Here is a 17,877-nt window from a genome sequence, read left to right as displayed (position 1 = left end):
TATAATCCCAGCTACTCAGGAGGCTAAGGCAGGGGAATTGCTTGAACTCAGGGTTTGGAGGTTGCAGGGAGCCGAGACTGTGCCACTTCACTCCAGCCTGGGCAACAGAGTGAGACTCCATCTCAAAAAAAAAAAAAACCCAGAATACAGAGGGAAAGCTTCATCACATTGGATTTGGCTATGATTTCTTGGTTATGACACAAAAAGCACAGGCAACAAAAGAAGAAATAGACAAACTGGAATTCATCAAAATTAAAAACTCTGTGCATCAAAGAACACTACTGATATAGTAAAAATGCAAACCACAAAATATAAAAAAAATCTGCAAATCACCTCTCTGACAGAGGTTTCATCTCCAGATTATAGAAAACTCCTAAAACTCAACAAAACCATAAACAACCCAATTTAAAAATGCACAAAGGGTTTGAATAGACATTTCTCCAAAGAGGATACACAAATGGTCAATAAGGACATGAAAGGATGCTCAACATCACTAATCATTAGAGAAATGCAAATCAGAACCAAAATAAGATACCACCTCATAACCATTAGGATGACTACTATCCTAATGGTTATGAAATAAGAAATATAAGATGAATTGGTTATGAAATAAGAAATATCCTAATGGTTATGAAATAAGAAAATAACGAGTGTTGGTAGGGAGGACATGGAGAGATTGGAACTCTTGTGCACTGCTAGTTGGAATGTAAAATGGTATAGATGTTGTGGTAGAGAGTTTAATGATTCCTCAAAAAATTAAAAACAGAATTAGCATAGAACCCAGCAATTCTACTACTAGGTATATACCAAAAAGAATTGGAAGCAAGATCTTTTTCAGAGGTATTCGTATACCCACATTCTTTGTAACATTACTAACAATAGCCAAGAAGTGGAAGTGAATCAAGTGTCTATTGCTGGATAAATAGTTAGCAAAACAAAACGTGGTATAAACACGCAATGAAATATGATTCAGCCTTAAAAAGCAATGCAATTCTAACACATGCTACCACATGGATGAACCCTGAAGACATTATTCTAAGTGAAAAAAGCCAGTCACAGAAGGACAAATGTGTGATTCCACTAACATCAGGTACTCGGAGTAGTTAAATTCATAGAGATAAAAAATAGAATGATGGTTTTTCCAGAGCATGAGGGAGGGAAAAATGGGGAGGTATTGTTTAATAGATACAAAGTTTCAGTTTTTCATGATGAGAAAAGTTCTGGTGATGGAGGGTGGTGATGGTTGCAAAACACTAAAATGCTACTGCACAGCAAAAGAAATAATCAGCAGAAACAGCGGACAACCACAGAGTGCGAAAAAAATCTTCATGATCTACACATGCAACAAAGGACTGATATCCAGAATCTACAGAAAACTCAAACAAAGTAGCAAGAAAAAAATAAACAATCCCATCAAAAAGTGGACTAAGGACACGAATAGACAATTCTAAAAAGAAGAGACACAAATGGCCAACAAGCATATGAAAAAATGCTCAACATCACTAATTATCAGGGAAATGCAAATCAAAACCACAGTGCGATACCACCTTACTCCTGCAAGAATGGCCATAATAAAAAAATAAAAAGATAGTAGACGTCGGAGTAGATGTGGTAAAAAGGGAACATTTTTACAATGTTGGTGGGAACGTAAACTAGTACAACCACTATGGAAAACAGTATGGAGATTCCTTAAAGAACTAAAAGTAGATCTACTGTTTGATCCAGCAATCCCACTACTAGGGATCTACTCAGAGGAAAAGAAGTCATTATACAAAAAAGATATTTGCACAGGGATGTTTATAGCATCACAATTTGCAATTGCAAAAATATGGAACCAGCCCAAATGCCCATTAATTAACAAGTGGATAAAGAAAATGTGGCATGTATAGAGCATAGAATACTACTCAGCCATAAAAAGGAATGAAATAATGGCCTTCACAGCAACCTGGATGGAATTTGAGACTATTATTCTAAGTGGAGTAACTCAGGCATGGAAAACCAAACATCGTATGTTCTCACTCGTAAGTGGGAGCTAAGCTATGAGGACACAAAGGCATGAGAATGATACACTGGACATTGGGGACTTGGGAAAGGGTTGGTGGGGGATGAGGGATAAAAGACTACACACTGGGTACAGTGTACACTGCTTGGGTGATGGGTATACCAAAATCTCAGAAAGTACCACTAAAGAATTTATTCATGTAACCAAACACCACCTGCTCCCTAAAAACGTATTGAAATAAAAAATAAATTTTTAAAAATAGCTAAAATGGTAAATGTTGTTATATATACTTTACCAGAATTTACAAAAATAAATAATATATTTTAAATGCTATGCTCGCCATCTCTTCAGATTTCTTTTATGAGAGAGCCTATAGGGTTATGTAACTTTGTAGTTTGAGGACAGCAGCTTTGCTCCAAAACTCTCCTGAATATGCAGTGTACAAGGGCTCTTTCCTTCCTCAGAAAGCCTGCAGGAAGTACTCCTTGCCTATGCCATTGTCCTGCATTTTATCATCAATTTTATTTTCATGTCTGTTTTAATTCCATAACCAGCATATTTGCTCCTTGAGGACAGGTGTCACTCTATGTTACACTGAATCTTAACAGTGACTTACACAGCACCATGCATTTACTCATCACTTGTGTTACTGAGATTCTTCATGGTTAATGGTTTATTCCCAACATTACCCTAGAATTGGACAGTTTGCTCCAGACTCACAATATCTCTGTAGAGGCAAAAAACAAAAAACAAAAAAACCTAGGCAGTAAATTTCAGGAATCAAACTAAAAGTCTAATTTTACTATCCAGTAGCTAATTACACTGCTGGTACAGAGATCTGTGAGAGAAGGAGGGTTAAGTAAACCACTGGCATTCTGTATTAAGGAGAAGTCTGCACCACTATGTATCACAGGAAAATGATCTGATTAATAATTAGATATTTAATCCAGAAAAGTCTTACTATTACAAGATTTTGGGGGTGGGATATGTTAATTGCTAGATTGCCAAAACCTTTTTCAACATCAATCTTAAGGTTTTTTGTTTTTGTTTTGTGTGTGTGTGTGTGTGTGTGTGTGTGTGAGACTTTTTCACTCTACTGCCCAGGCTGGAGTGCAATGGCATGATCTCGGCTGACTGCAACATCTGCCTCACGAGTTCAAGTGATTCTTGTGTCTCAGCCTCCTGAGTAGCTGGGATCACAGGCACCCGCCACCACGACAGGCTAATTGTTGTATTTTTAGTAGAGGCGAGGTTTCACCACATTGGCCAGGCTGGTCTCAAACTTCTGACCTCAGGTCATCTGCCTGCCTTGGCCTCCCAAAGTGCTGGGATTATAGGCATGAGCCACCACTCCCAGCCAATCTTAAGTTTTTAAAAAAATTATTAATTTTTTACCAACGTAAGTAAAAGACAAAAGGAGGACTATGTCTTCTGGAGAGAAGGATCAGCTGCCTTCCATCCTCAGAGCCCTTTCAGCCCTGTACACAACTGCCAGAAGCAGAGTGCTCCGTGAGCAGCCTGTGGACAATCTGATTACACAGCAAATGTAGATCAGAGAGTACAGTTCAAATTAAGCCACAGTACCAGTGAATCATTCCAAGTTTCTTGAGAATTCTTTCATATAACCGTAGCTAAGAATGTTTATTCCATGGTTATCAGAAGTTATTTTAAGAAAGGCTGAAGAATGTCTTTCAAACAAACCAAGGAGAAAATAATTCAATGAATATTCTCTAGCTCATCTTTCATACTGTTACCCATAGATGCACTTTAATTTATAATGAGATGAATCCAGAATAAATAAGACAACTGTTCTTAAAGAACATGCCATATTGCAGATACTGATGATCTGCCATGCCGACGAATTCCGTTTATCATCTCAGACATGTTCTTGTCACTGGGAAGACTATCAGGTTTTCGAGTTCTGTATGTAGTAAACGGGAATGACTCCATGTAAGGGGAGAATGAACTATTTCTTATGACAATCCAGGAAACCTGGCCATTTGTTTCCTTTTCAGAGTACCACTAATGCTCTCTTATTTTTTTATTGATTGATTGATTCATGGAGTCTTACTGTGTCACCCAGGCTGGAGTGCAGTGGCATGATCTTGGCTCACGCAACTTCTGCCTCCCGGGTTCAAGAGATTCTCCTGCCTCACCCTCCTGAGTAGCTGGGATTACCAGTGCATGCCATCATGCCTGGCTAATTTTTGTATTTTTAGTAGACACGGGGTTTCACCATGTTGGCCAGGCTGGCCTCGAGCTCCTGACCTCAAGTGATCCACCCGCCTCAGCCTCCTAAAGTGCTGGGATTACAGGTGTGAGCCACCGCGCCTAGCCACTTTTTTTTTTTTTTTTTGAGACTATTGCCCAGTCTGGAGTGCAGTAACATGATCATGGCTCACTGCAGCCTTGACTTTCCAGACTCAGGAGATCTTCCTTTCTCAGCCTACCTAGTAGCTGGGGACTACAAGCATCCACTACCATGCTGGGCTAATTTGTTTTTTTTAATTTTTACTAGAAATGGGGTCTCCGTATGTTGCCCAGGCTGCTCTCAAACTCCTGGGCTCAAGCGATCCACCCGTCTCGGCTTCCCAAAGATTACAGGCATGAGCCATTGTGCAGCCAGCCCATCACTAACAATTATTAAAGTGATGCTCATATTAAACTTCTTCCTACATAATTTTGTAAAAATATTACTAATAACCAACATGACACACCTTTGCAGGACTTTTTTCCTTCTTCTTTTTTGCTTTTTCTTTGTTAAAGAAAACTCACTGTTTAACTAGACAGTAACTGGATTGTAGATGAATAGATATTTTAATTGTAAATTGCTGATAGGCTCATGATACCAGTTTTTCTTACATCTTGTTTCAGGAATATTCTCCTACTATAAAAGCATTTGAATGTCCACAGAAAGAGTACTAAAGAAGACTCAATAGGATTGGGCACCTGCTCACAGAAAACCCAATGTGACTCACTGAAATTGCTTTATTCTAAGTTGCTCTCATGTTGACCACTTGAAATCCTCAAACACACATTCAGAAAGTGCCAGAGACCAATCTGGCAGATCAAAGAGCATCAGTCATATCTATATTAGAGAAACCTCTTTGTTGAATTCTAAAGAGCAAAACACAAAGCAAAAAGCCACACCACAGCTTGGGTTTGAGAAAGGCCAATTAGTGAAATGCTGTTTACATTTTTAAACTTTCAAATTGTTGCTTTCTAGCAAAACAATTTATTTCCCGTACAGTACTGTAAGGTTCCCTAAATTGCACCTGCAGCAGTTGAAAGAAAACATTTTTTTTTTCAAAAGACTGTCCTTGAGTATTTAATTAACTTTCCAGAAATGACCATGGCACAAGAGAAAGCTTAGCCCCTTCCCCAAAGGCCCTGCAGGCAAAGCAGATGCAAAGAACAGTTACTCACAGTTGAAACTGAGAAAGAACTCCAAACCCTAAGAGATTAAAAACAAATGCTTTTCTAATTCTATCCTAGAAGCAAAAAAATAACAATGGAACTTGTTCATGGTTAAAATTATTTTAAAAGAAACTGATACTTCGCAACCTCAACTGAAAACTACCAAATTAGACAAATGTTAACTTTCAAAGACAACCTTGAAAGCAAAGAGTTACCTTCTTGTCAGGTTTTGGTGCATTTTGAATAGAATTTAGAGCTTGCCTTTTATATTCAAGTTTCTCATTTAGTTCTCGCAGTTTGTTTACAGCAAAACTGGCTTGTTCATTGATCTGATTGGTACCGTCATCCACAGCTTCCTCACCAGCCTCATCTCTTGGGCCCTGGGGGGAGAGTCACATACCACCATATCTTAATGATAGAAAATTCAGTAATTATTATCTGTCACGATACCCTGTTGCAAAATACTACATTCCAGTAAGGAAAGAATACTAAAGTAGAAAATTTAGACTGCTTTTTCTCAGCAAAGAGAAAAATCAAAGTCTTTGGAACTAAAGTAAACGGTGTTCAGACTGCAAAAAGGAAACATTTTATAGCCTAAAGAAAGGGGGGGAAATCCCATGCCATTATTTCCCAAGTGGTACCTCTAAGGAAATCTGCATAGAACAAGGGACGGCAACTCAGTTATCTTCCCAACTCAACCTGAATATTCTGTACCTACTCTTCAACCAAGACACTGACATTTGGGTTCTTGCCAGTCTCCTATTATTAAAAACTCATGCAAGTCCCTCTAAAAGAAAATTACCATATTCCCATGAGTGAAAGTATTTTCAGTATATACTTTGTTCAGTCCTTCTCTTGATATATTCTACAAATCAATAGGTATATTATTTTACAAGTAAAATAGCATTTGAAAGTGACTTAATATTCGTAAGAACTCTGTAACTTGGAAAAGTCTGGCTAGATTACCCAACAGCACATGAATTAGATTCAAGAGTAGCAACAGTAATGCAGGGCACTGCAGAGAACTGCTGAGATCTAGCTTCTGGTTTATCCTGCACTTTCTTCCAGGTTTTCTTGTTCCAGCTTTTAGTAATTGTAACAACAGTAAATTAAAATTTTTTGAAGGAAAAATAAAGTACCAATGGTCATAGAAAAATAGGCTGTCACTTTTTTTTTTTTTTTTTTTGAGACAGAGTCTTACTCTGTTGCTCAGGCTGGAGTGCAGTGGCGTGATCTCAGCTCACTGCAACCTCTGCCTCCCGGGTCCAAGCCATTCTCCTGCCTCAGCCTCCCAAGTAGCTGGTACTACAGGAGCCCACCACTATGTCCAGATAATTTTTGTATTTTTAGTAGAGACAGGGTTTCACCATGTTGGCCAGGCTGGTCTCGAACTCCTGACCTCAAGTGATCCACCTGCCTCGTCCTCCCAAAGTGTTGGAATTACAGATGTGAGCCACTGTGCCCGGCCCATATGTTCTTTTAACTGGTTGTCTATAAATAGACATATATGAAATGATATATAATTTCATACTTTGTATTCATTTGAATGGGTATTCTGCCTTCTTCATATAACGTACAATGCTGGGTATTGAGGGTATTATCATCTTCAAAATTATCATTTTTACGTCAGCATTGTATGAGAATAATTAGAATAACAATGGCATTGAGAATTTATGAGGCGCATTCCTAATGATGCTCCTGTAATAGGTTGATTCTTCTTCATTGCTATCCCATATGTACAAAAACAAATACTATCATGCATAAACTTTTTTCTACATTTTAATTATTTTCCTAGGATAAATTTCCAAAAGTTCCCACTTCTAGAGATTATTGGAACAAAGAGTAGGAGCTCTGGAAAGGTCAGTTATACATCAGCCCTCTTTGAATCCAAGGTGAAAGTAGACATTTCTTCCTATTTGTTTACTGTTACCTCACATCAAATGTCAGTTCACATCCTTATTCAATTTATCTGCTGAGTATAGATGTTTTAATTAATTTGAATAACCTCTTTTATGGCATTTGCTGTAAAATTAACTATCTTAATTTCTGAAGTACAGAGATAACATAGATACAACAAACTGTGACCTATCAAAAATAAAATGCAATAAATAGTTTTGGATTAATCAGTTCAGTGATTTTATATGTAAAGAACCAAGTAACAAAACTTAAAAAAAAAAGAATGTATATGAAGTTCAGACAACCAACAGTTCAGAGACCTCAATTAGATGACTTCTAATACCATCAAGAGCAAGCACTTGAGTCCTCAGGGCTGGAGATAGTGAACTGGACAGAAAGAAAAAATCCGCGATAAATCATAATCTTTCTATGTAAGATGACTATAAAACAATTTGTTTCTCTTCGTACAAACCTTAAAACTCATAGGGGTCACTAACAGTAAATAAGAGGTGGCAACTGGAGCTATCCAAAATGATTGCATATGCTATAAGAAAACTAGACTTAACGTGTGGCTTAGCTAACAGAGCAGGAGCATCGCCATCTTGGACAAGCACCGCCATTTTAAAGTTTCCCTTGACCAAAAACTGCCTAAATCCAAAGGGCATCAGCCTAATGGCTAAGGTCAGCAAGATCATAAACCACAAATGCCATCTCCAACCAGAAACATTCCAACCCTAAGATAAATCCCTCCCCGACCAGAGACATGCCAGCCCCGAGATAACCTCCCCTCCAGCCAGGGAGATGTCAGCCCCAAGACAACCTCCCCTCTGACCAGAGACATTCCAACCCTGCAATAAACTTCTCCTCCACACAGAAACATTCCAAGCCTGTGATAAGCTCTCTCACCCTAAAACCAATAAATACTCTTAGTCTGTAAGAGAGAGAGTTTTCCTGACTGAAATCAGCCAGAAGCCCCTCTCAGGTTTATTCTCCAAAATAAACCTGTCTTTGACTGTTGAGCCACTTTTCGTGCTTCTTTCCTTTCTTTAACTCTTACATTTGATGCTGAAACCCAGGATGGGTGTTGGGGATAGAGGCTCTCTCGCAACCCAGGAAGCAGTGGGCAGCAGCAGCCCATCCCGCTGGATCCTGAGAGTCTCTGGCCACCCACCCTGTCTTGTCTCTCACTTCACTTTTCGAGTGATTTGCGTGAGGAAGACAACTAACCAAGGGGACTGTGAGGCTCCGGCTGGGGCTACTCACAGGTGGGTTCTTAAAACCCTCAGGTCTCAGGAATCCACCTCTGACTGCCCACAGTGGGTATTTAGCTCTCTAACCCTTGTCCCCTCCTCCTCCCTCCTCCTCCCTTCTCTCTCTCTTTCTCTCTCTGTCTGTCTTCCTCATGTGGCTCCAATCCAAGAGGCCCTTTGCTGATTCCAACTGGAACATCCAACATCGGACACTAATCCAGCCGACTGTTAAAATCTGCCTTCCCCAGGCTTTCAAGCGGTACCCACGTAAGTCAGGTCTGCTGTCCTGATCCTCAGAGGACCGGTAGGACTAAGCTAGAAGAAATCTTGGGGATGCCCAGTTTCTTCTTAGCTTAACCATCCTCTTTAGGAAAGAGGACACTGGGTCTCTGTCTTTTGTCTGGGGATGCCTGGAACAAAAACAGACACCCTCGGCCTCTTCTCACCAGTCCACATGGGTGCCAAACAATCCCACATTCCCACGTCCTCTCCACTGAGCTGTCTCCTTCACAACCTCACCAAATTTGGCTTATAAGAAGCATAAAGCCAAAGCATTTGGTTTTTTTATTGCAACACAGCCTGGCCCCAATATAAATTAGATAATGACAACCGATGGCCTGAAAATGGCACCTTTGACTTTCAAATTCTCAGGGACCTTGACAACTTTATAACCACGAATAGCAAATGGCAAGAAGTTCTCTATATTCTTTTCTACCTTAGATCCCAACCCTCCCTATGTCAAGCTTGCACCCCTCATGAAATCCTTCTTCTTAATGAAAACCCTCCCTGGGTCTCTCCTTCCTCTGAAACTCCTTCCTTTGAAACCCCTTCCTTGGAAACCCTTTTGAGCCTGCAGATGAACCCCCTCCGTATTCTCATTCCCCTGCATCTTCTCCTCGCCTGTTCAAACCTCCAACCCGGTGGCCCCTCCTGCCCGCAAGCCTTCAGTCCCAAATCCTGCTCCTCCTCCTTCTCCACCTGTTACCTGTTCAAAAACTACTCCAACCAGTCAATCCGCCATTCTCCCTCTCCAGGAAGTGCCTGGGGCTGAAGGCACTGCTCGCATTCATGTCCCTTTCTCCATGTTTGATTTGTCGCAGATCGAATAGCATCTGGGATCTTTTTCTGAAAATCCCTCTCATTATCACAGGGAATTCCTACACATAACCCAATCCTTTAATTTAACTTGGCATGACAATTATATAATTCTAACCTCCACCCTCACCCCTGATAAGAAAGCGCTCAGCTTAATTAAAATGGATATCCAAGCTACGAGTATATTCAAAAGGCCTTTATGTTTTCCTCTTCATAAATCTTGTTTTCCTGGAAAAGGTTTTTTCCTAGTCAACTGAATTACTTTTTTCCACTCTGTCTTGCCACTCTTGGTGCATGTATGAAAGACCCTAAAATGACATCTGGTGGCCTGGGGCTCCTTGGGAAAACAGAAAAAGTGCCACAAATCCCGTTTTGGGAAAAAATCTGTTTTCCTTATGGAACCCCTGGAATTAGAGGTGAGTAAGTACCTCTCAAAATCTGTCTTTGTCTTCCAGCTATACGTGTTTATTAGGCCCTGGAAATTGTTTTCCTAGCTCTGTTCTTAAAGGGCCTCACCCAAAGGCCAATAATCCAACTGGGAAATTAGAAAAAAAAAATCTTATAACTACTAGATCTTCTTCCGGTTGTCTGTGTGGCTATACATGTGTTGTGTGCAATGTCTATTAAAAGAACTCTAATTAATTGGCCTAAGAAAAATAAGTGCTTAAATCAAATACTTTTAAGGGAAAAGTAAAAACTATGGGATCTTTCAGTTCACGAGACTAAAACTTACTGGTACAGTAAGATCAGAAATGTCTTAAGAATTGCCAGCATTCATTTTTGTTTGCATTTATTGATCAAGCAATTTCATACTTATCTCTGCCGAATACTAGAAGGTGTCAAAATTTGGCACAGAGGCTACAAAATTATAACTCAGCCCAGACAGAATAATCTTTCTTGGGTAATTTTTTAATAAATGAAACATTAATATTGGTTTAATAAAGTTAGCTACATCTTGAACTATTTAGTGGAATACCCGAACTTCTAATCTGGTGGCCTTAGGCAGTCTAGTCCACTGACATGAAGGAAGTTTGTTTTGGGAAAGGACTGTTACCATCTTTGTTTCAAAGCTAAACTGTAAACCAAGTTAATAAACAAAAATAGATAAGGCCTGGGGACATGTGAAATTAGCCATACCCCCTGGCTATGCAAAAGATATTAAAGAAAAGATAATTTATATAAAAAAGTATCTTACATGGTAAATTCTTGTCCTAAAGTAAATTAACTGGTTGTTTAAAGACAGGGATGTTTACAACAAATCAGAAAGTTGAGGCATGTCAGAGATTGTCTGTGTAAGTCATGAAAAATTTTATAAAAGGGAATTCATACAAGAAATGTTGTACAATTTAAAAGTGATTAAGCCTCCTGAATGCTTTATAAAATGCTAGTATAACTCTTAGCTGTACAACTTGCCTGCTTCGCAGCTAGGGAAGGCCCAGGACACATGGAGTTAAATGCTGGAGTAAGTCAGACCTTACCCGCACTTCTGTCTAGGTCCTAGGCTCTCCACCTAGTACATAATTAAAATCCCAAACTTACCAACAAAAGTAAAGGTTGCTAAAAGTTAACACTGTAACATGTATTTAAGACTATTGAAAAAACATTTTACATATACTTTTGGTAAAAAGATTATAAGGAGGCATAAGAATGTGGATTTTTGCCTAGATTAAAACGTTAAAGAATTGTTTTAAGTTGAATAAAATAAAAATGAAGGTTTAAGCAAGTTTTGGAAGGTTAATTGTAAAGGAAATTCCATGTGTAAACATATTGGCTAAAGTTGAAGGGGTATCATCCAGTTTTTCTGTAAATTGAGCATTAAAATAAAAGCACAACAGGTTTTTCTTAAAGCACTAACCTGCTCTTTAACAAAAATGATAAAGGGTTAAAAAGGGTCTATAAAAATCTTAACTTGTGGTCAAACATTAAAATAGGCTAAATGTGTCTATAGGTTTATTAAAAATTGAGTTCAACATTAATAGCACACTAATATAAAAGTAAAATTTGGCTTATTTGGTATAAAATAATATAGGAAGAATTGTCAAATATAAAATGGTGTTCGGCTCTCCTTGGGCTATGTTTGTATAAATAAGTTATTGGTATGTGTTCCAACGTTATGGGAGATGCCTATAATTCTGATGTATCTTAATGTATGTTATCAGTAGTAATTATAATTGTTACGTTAAAATTATTTTGTGCCACACAGGTAACAGATTTCCTTGTCAATTGTGTCTTTAACTATGGCTACCCTAAAACTTTTGGTCATCCATAAACAATTGTTGTCTTGTTTTGGTCCTCTTTAGAAGGTGGTTTTATAATCAGCTATAAAGCTCTAACAGGTGCTCTCAAATGCAAGTTTCTGATAACTTTGGAGATTGTGACATCAGAATAGAGGAAACATGTTCAGGACTCTTGAATAGCTAAAATGTTCATTAATGTCAAGCAGGACAGGAATTAACTGCACGAACTGAACTAACAGGAGACTGGAGTGACCTTTCTGACATTTTGCTTAAAATATTGCTAATCCTTTGTTTTGCTTTTCAGAGTCAAAGTAACTTTTCTTTTGGGCTATTGACAGCTTTTAACAATTTAGTATACTCCCATGAACAAAATTTGGAGCATACTTGTTTCTCTCTACCTGACTTTCTCCAGAATTTGGAAACTATCTCTGAGTATTCTTAAGTTATGGCAATATAGTTATTTGCATAAGTGCAATAAGAATCTGTTTTCTTTTGTAACAGGACACAATTGGAAAAACTGGTTATTTTTACCAATGCTTCGACTGGAATGGTGTGCCTTCCTTTAAGGAATCAAACTTGACTTATGAAGCCAATAAAGCCCTTGGAAAACTGGCCCCATATTTTGTGTACACAGTCCCTGTACAGGGTTTCTGATCTGTGATGAGTAAAGAATGTCACTTTCTGACAGGCCAGGAACCCCACGTTATCTTGGAATCTCAAGAGGAGAAAAATCACCCAACTCATAGTTATCTGATGGTACAAATCCATGGCTGGGCTTGGCTTTAAAAAGGTCTTATCTGAGATTCCTTCTGCGGAACAAAGTTTCATCAAAGCCAATTTAAAAGGTCTATTTAATAAATAATTCTTCTTACTGTGCTGTATGCAAATAATTAAACCAATATAATACATCAAATCAGTCCTACCATGATTTGTCTTTTTTTTTTTTTTGAGACGGAGTCTCACATTGTCGCCCACGCTGGAGTGCAGTGGCATGATCTTGGCTCACTGTAACCTCTGCCTCCCAGGTTCAAGTGATTCTCCTGCCTCAGCCTCCCAAGTAGCTGGGACTACAGACGCGTGCTATCACACCCAGCTAATTTTTTGTATTTTTACTAGAGACGGGGTTTCACTGTGTTGGCCAGGCTGGTCTCAAACTCCTGACCTCATGATCCACCTGCCTCAGCCTCCTCAAGTGCTGGGATTACAGGCGTGAGCCACTGCACCTGGCGATTTGTCTTTTAATAACGGTTACTTACAGAAAATTACACATGGACCTTTCCAAACATGCGCCTCTGCCTCTCATTGGGTGAGGAATGTTTCTATCTCAATCAATTCGGCCTCATAAGACACACTGCTGAAAAACTTAAAGAAAGGGCTAAAAAGCTTAGGGAATACCAAAATAACCAAACAGATTCTTGGTTTGGAAACAAAATAATAGCATTGGTGATCCCATTCCTGGGCCCTCTCCTAATAATATGCCTGGGACTAGTGTTCTTACCCTGCCTAATTAACCTTTTTCAAAAATTTTTAAATGACAGGATTACGGCTATTTCACAGACAACTACCCAAAAACATCTACAGATGGCATTACTCCTACAGTCAATCCAAGACCAGAAAACTCTCTGTCCCCTCATCAGTAGGAAGTAGCCAGAAAGAACATGCTGCCCCTTGTCCTTTTTATAACTATAGGGTCTGGATTGACAGAGCAGGAGCATTGCCATCTTGGACAAGCACCGCCATTCTAAAGATCCCCTTGATCAAAAACTACCTAAATCCAAAGGGCATCAGCCTAATAGCTAAGGTCAGCAAGACCATAAACCACAAATGACATCTCCAACTAGAAACATTCCAACCCTAAGATAAATCCCTCCCTGACCAGAGACATGCCAGCCCCAAGATAACCTCCCCTCCAGCCAGGGAGATGTCAGCCCCAAGATAACCTCCCCTCTGATCAGAGACATTCCAACCCTGCAATAAACTTCTCCTCCACACAGAAACATTCCAAGCCTGTGATAAGCTCTCTCACCCTAAAACCAATAAATACTCTTCAGTCTGTAAGAGAGAGTGCTCCTGACTGAAATCGGCCAGAAGCCACTCTCAGGTTTATTCTCCAAAATAAACCTGTCTTTGACTGTTGAGCTGCTTTTCATGTTTCTTTCCTCTTTATTTAACTCTTACATTAGGAAGTTTTCTTTTGGAGCATTTTAATTTCTTCTGACTTCTTTAAACTCCAAAATATTTCCTTTAACTCCTCCCACATTCCCTACCTCTCCTCATTTTTTCCCCATCCCTTCTCTCTTCCAGGGCTATAGTTCTACTGATTTTCTTAGCTGGTCTAACCCATCAATGTCCCACCCTACAGACTTTCTGCCTTCACTTTTCAGAAGTCAGACCAGAGGTGTATCTAAAACAGACAGAGGGCAGGAGGTCTCTGACTCAATGCCAGCATGAGGGAAGATGTACGTCAGAGGATACAACGGGAAGAAAGAAATACATACAACCAGAGACAAGGGTACTGATGCTTACTTTTTATTCTATTTAAGGTCTTGTATATTAAACGATGTTACTTTTATTCTATTTAAGGTCCTGTATATTAAAAGATGAAGATGTGCATCAAATTTGGCTCACACAATATGCACCCACCTAAACCTATTTAAAAGCTTATCCAATAAAAAGGAGCAGAAAGTTAAGTGTGACTCACCATCTCATCCTTGTTGGAAATCATCTGTGAGGCATGTTTTTCTTCCTCTTTTATCAACAGTTTCTCATACAGGTCACTGACAATAAATGAAGGGTAATACCTATCCTTTAGGGTCTCATAAACATCTCCCTGGATTTTGTAGAATACTTCAATACCTTTATTTCCTACAAGACACTGCTGAATTTCTTTGTAAAGTGATTTTTCCACAGATATTTCTTTGCTCTCCACAAAGAAATTCTGATAAATTTCACCAACTAATTGTGGAATTTCATTCTGAAAAGACAGGAAGAAAAGGAAAAGTAAGACATATCATCTCTGAGAGAAATTATTTTTCTCTGAATTATTTGCATTTGAAAGTCAGAAGAAAAACATTTAAGATGCACCCTGGTATGTAGAATTTTGTGTCCATATTCAGGGTCAAGGGGCAAATGTCAGATCCTAAAAAAAAAAAAAACTAATTCTTTAAATGAACATGTTGAACAGTTAACACCTGCAATTTCTTTTAAACACTGGAGGGGGCAAAAACAGAATAAGAACAGTTCTCTTCCTGCAATAGATTCCTTTTCATAAATCTCAATTCCACAAGAAAAAAATGTATTAGCTAATGTCAATTTAACTTTTTACCTAATATAAGTAACTAGAAGTGCCATTTCTCATCCCAGAAAGAAGTCAATATAATAATTGTGTAACTCAGAAAAACAAGAAAAACACTCTTCAGAATGACTGATTATGTCCTAGTCAAGCTTATATTAGACAGCTTTGTCTTCAGCAATGAGCCTGTGTCATCACCAGCCTACTTCAGAAATGCAAAACATCTCTTTGGATTAACATAATCTTTACAGTTCCTCTAGAGGCAATGCATTAACTCTAGAAATGTTATACAGTTTTCAACAATAGTAAAGAGCAAAGGCATACAACTTAATGAACATAACTAATTTAACATACATCCCAGAATGTTAACATCCAAATCAATGTTGCTAGATCAAAATAAGGCTATTTCAAGGAAGCTAGATGCTCTTATTCCATTGAAGTTTTTCAAATTCTCTTCCATAGTTTAGGAAAAGCTTTTTAGATTGCTCTTTACAATATTCCTTTGAGAACAACCACAAGTTACGTGGAGTCAAAACTGGTGATTAAAATGAGTAATAGAGTTAGCAAATACAATATTGGATAAAATTAGGTAATTTGGGGCTTGTAAATTAACTATAGAAGATTTAAAGACACTAGAGGACTGGATTTAGTTCCTTAACAAATATAGTTTGTGACTTACAATATATTTGGCAGTCTATTCTGGCAACATTCATATGCAAATGAGTAATTCAATGTACAAAATGCTCTTGGTGCTTCCCCCCGCCTTCCCCAAGACCAAATCTTGCTGTCGCCCAGGCTGGAGTGTAGTGGCGTGATCTTGGCTCACTGCAACCTCCACCTTCCCAGGTTCAAGCAATTCTCTTGCCTCAGCCTCCCAAGTAGCTGGGATTACAGGCCCACACTACCATGCCTGGCTAATTTTTGTATTTTTAGTAGAGACAGGGTTTCACCATGTTGGCCAGGTTGGTCTTGAACTCCTGACCTTGTGATCTGTCCACCTCGGCCTCCCAAAGTGCTGGGATTACAGGCGTGAGCCACCGCATCCAGCCTCTTGGTACTTATTTTAATAAACCTCTTACAATAGTATATACTGATCACATATGTCACGTTATAGATATTATTGTGTATGTTTACAGACATATACATACGTATACAGTTGCCCCTCGGGATCTGTGGAAGATTGGTTCTAAGATCTCCTGAAGATACCAAAATCCGAGGATATTCAAGTCCCTGATATAAAATGGTGCAGCGTTTTTGCGTATAACTATGTACATTCTCTCATATATTTTAAATCCTCTCTAGATTACTTACACCTAATACAATGTAAATGCTCCATAAATGGTTGATTTTGTATTTTTAGGAAATAATGACAAGGAAAAAGGTCTGTACATGTTCAGTACAGATGCAGTTTTTTCCCCCCAAATATTTTCAGTCCACGGTTGGTTGAATCTACAGATATAGAACCCACAGATAAGGAAGGCTGACTGTATACATAAAGACTGTGTACACATAATTCTTAAATATATATTGCCAAATGCAAAGCATGATGCTGATTATTGGGATCTTCATTGTAAGATGTATGTGTACCCAAAAATAATTTTATTTTCCTTTATTCATATTTAAATTGAAATAAAAGCTGGGTGTGGTGGCTCATGACTGTAATCCCAGTACTTTGGGAGGCCCATGCGGACGGATCACCTGAGGTCAGGAGTTTGCGACCAGTCTGGCCAACACGGTAAAACCCCGTCTCTACTAAAAATACAAAAATTAGCTGGGTGTGGTAGCACGTGCCTGTAATCCCAGCTACTCGGGAGTGTGAGGGAGGAGAACTGCTTGAACCCGGGAGGCAGAGGTTGCAGTGAGCTGAGATCACCCCACTGCACTCCAGCCTGGGTAAAAGAGTAAGGCTCCATCTCAAAAAAAAAAAAAAAAAATTGAAATAAAAGGCAAAGTATAACACATGTACATTATGATATTATAAATGGCAAGATTATGAGACTGAAGTGTAGGTGAGGGGACCAAATTCATTATAATAGCAATGTGGATATGTATATGTCTTTTTACAATGTGTAAAAAAAATACCCAAAACTAAATTCAATCTCTTGGTACATTTATAAAACCTTTTTTCCCTTGACTACACATTCAAAAGAATCTTCTGTAAAAATATAATGTAATTTTATTTACCATTATGGGCTAGAACATAATGTCAATTTTATATTTGGTTTAAAATATTCTTTTAATGTATACTTATCTTGAGAAAAACAGACATGCTGCCTCACATGCCAAGTTTACATCAGCTAGTGATTAATATTCCTTTGAGCCTACATATACTACCTTGTTAGCATTCTTTAAATGTTCCACAGATTCCCAAAAACTAATCAGAGCTCTCTTGTCCATCCTTTCCATGTACATTCCAAAGTGCTCTCGGTAGAAAGTATTGGCCAAGATATCTTCAAACTGAAGAATCTATTAAGAGAATTTAAGAAAACGTTTTTTAAAATCAAATTTTAAATGTCAGTTTGCTTTGACTTCCAATGGACTGATTTCTACATTTAGGGTAAAAATGCATTTTTTAAAGGAATAAAGTAAAATTTTATTGTAGTAATTTACTATTTATTTATTTAAGTAAATGTACAGGTTTGTTACATAGGTATATGTGTGCCGTGGTGGTTTGCTGTACCTATTGAC

At 38.4% G+C, this 17,877-nt stretch overlaps 1 protein-coding gene across 7 annotated transcripts in view; it reads right to left on the bottom strand.

The window, feature by feature from the left end:
- SNX25 (sorting nexin 25) overlaps positions 1–17,877 on the bottom strand; it is a 150,044-nt gene that overhangs the window by 27,633 nt on the left and 104,534 nt on the right. For all 7 annotated transcript variants that reach the window (XM_054554793.2, XM_024245805.3, XM_054554796.2 and 4 more), the window contains 3 exons: positions 17,524–17,655; positions 14,599–14,871; positions 5,635–5,799 (listed from right to left, as the gene is read on the bottom strand). In XM_054554793.2, the coding sequence (XP_054410768.1) occupies positions 5,635–5,799; positions 14,599–14,871; positions 17,524–17,655 (570 nt within the window). The remainder of the gene's footprint in view (positions 1–5,634; positions 5,800–14,598; positions 14,872–17,523; positions 17,656–17,877) is intronic.

Source organism: Pongo abelii, chromosome 3, assembly GCF_028885655.2.
Source record: "Pongo abelii isolate AG06213 chromosome 3, NHGRI_mPonAbe1-v2.0_pri, whole genome shotgun sequence".
Taxonomy (NCBI): Eukaryota; Metazoa; Chordata; class Mammalia; order Primates; family Hominidae; genus Pongo; species Pongo abelii.
The sequence above is the reverse complement of the archived record's forward strand: the minus strand, read 5'-3'. Positions and strand labels throughout refer to the sequence as shown.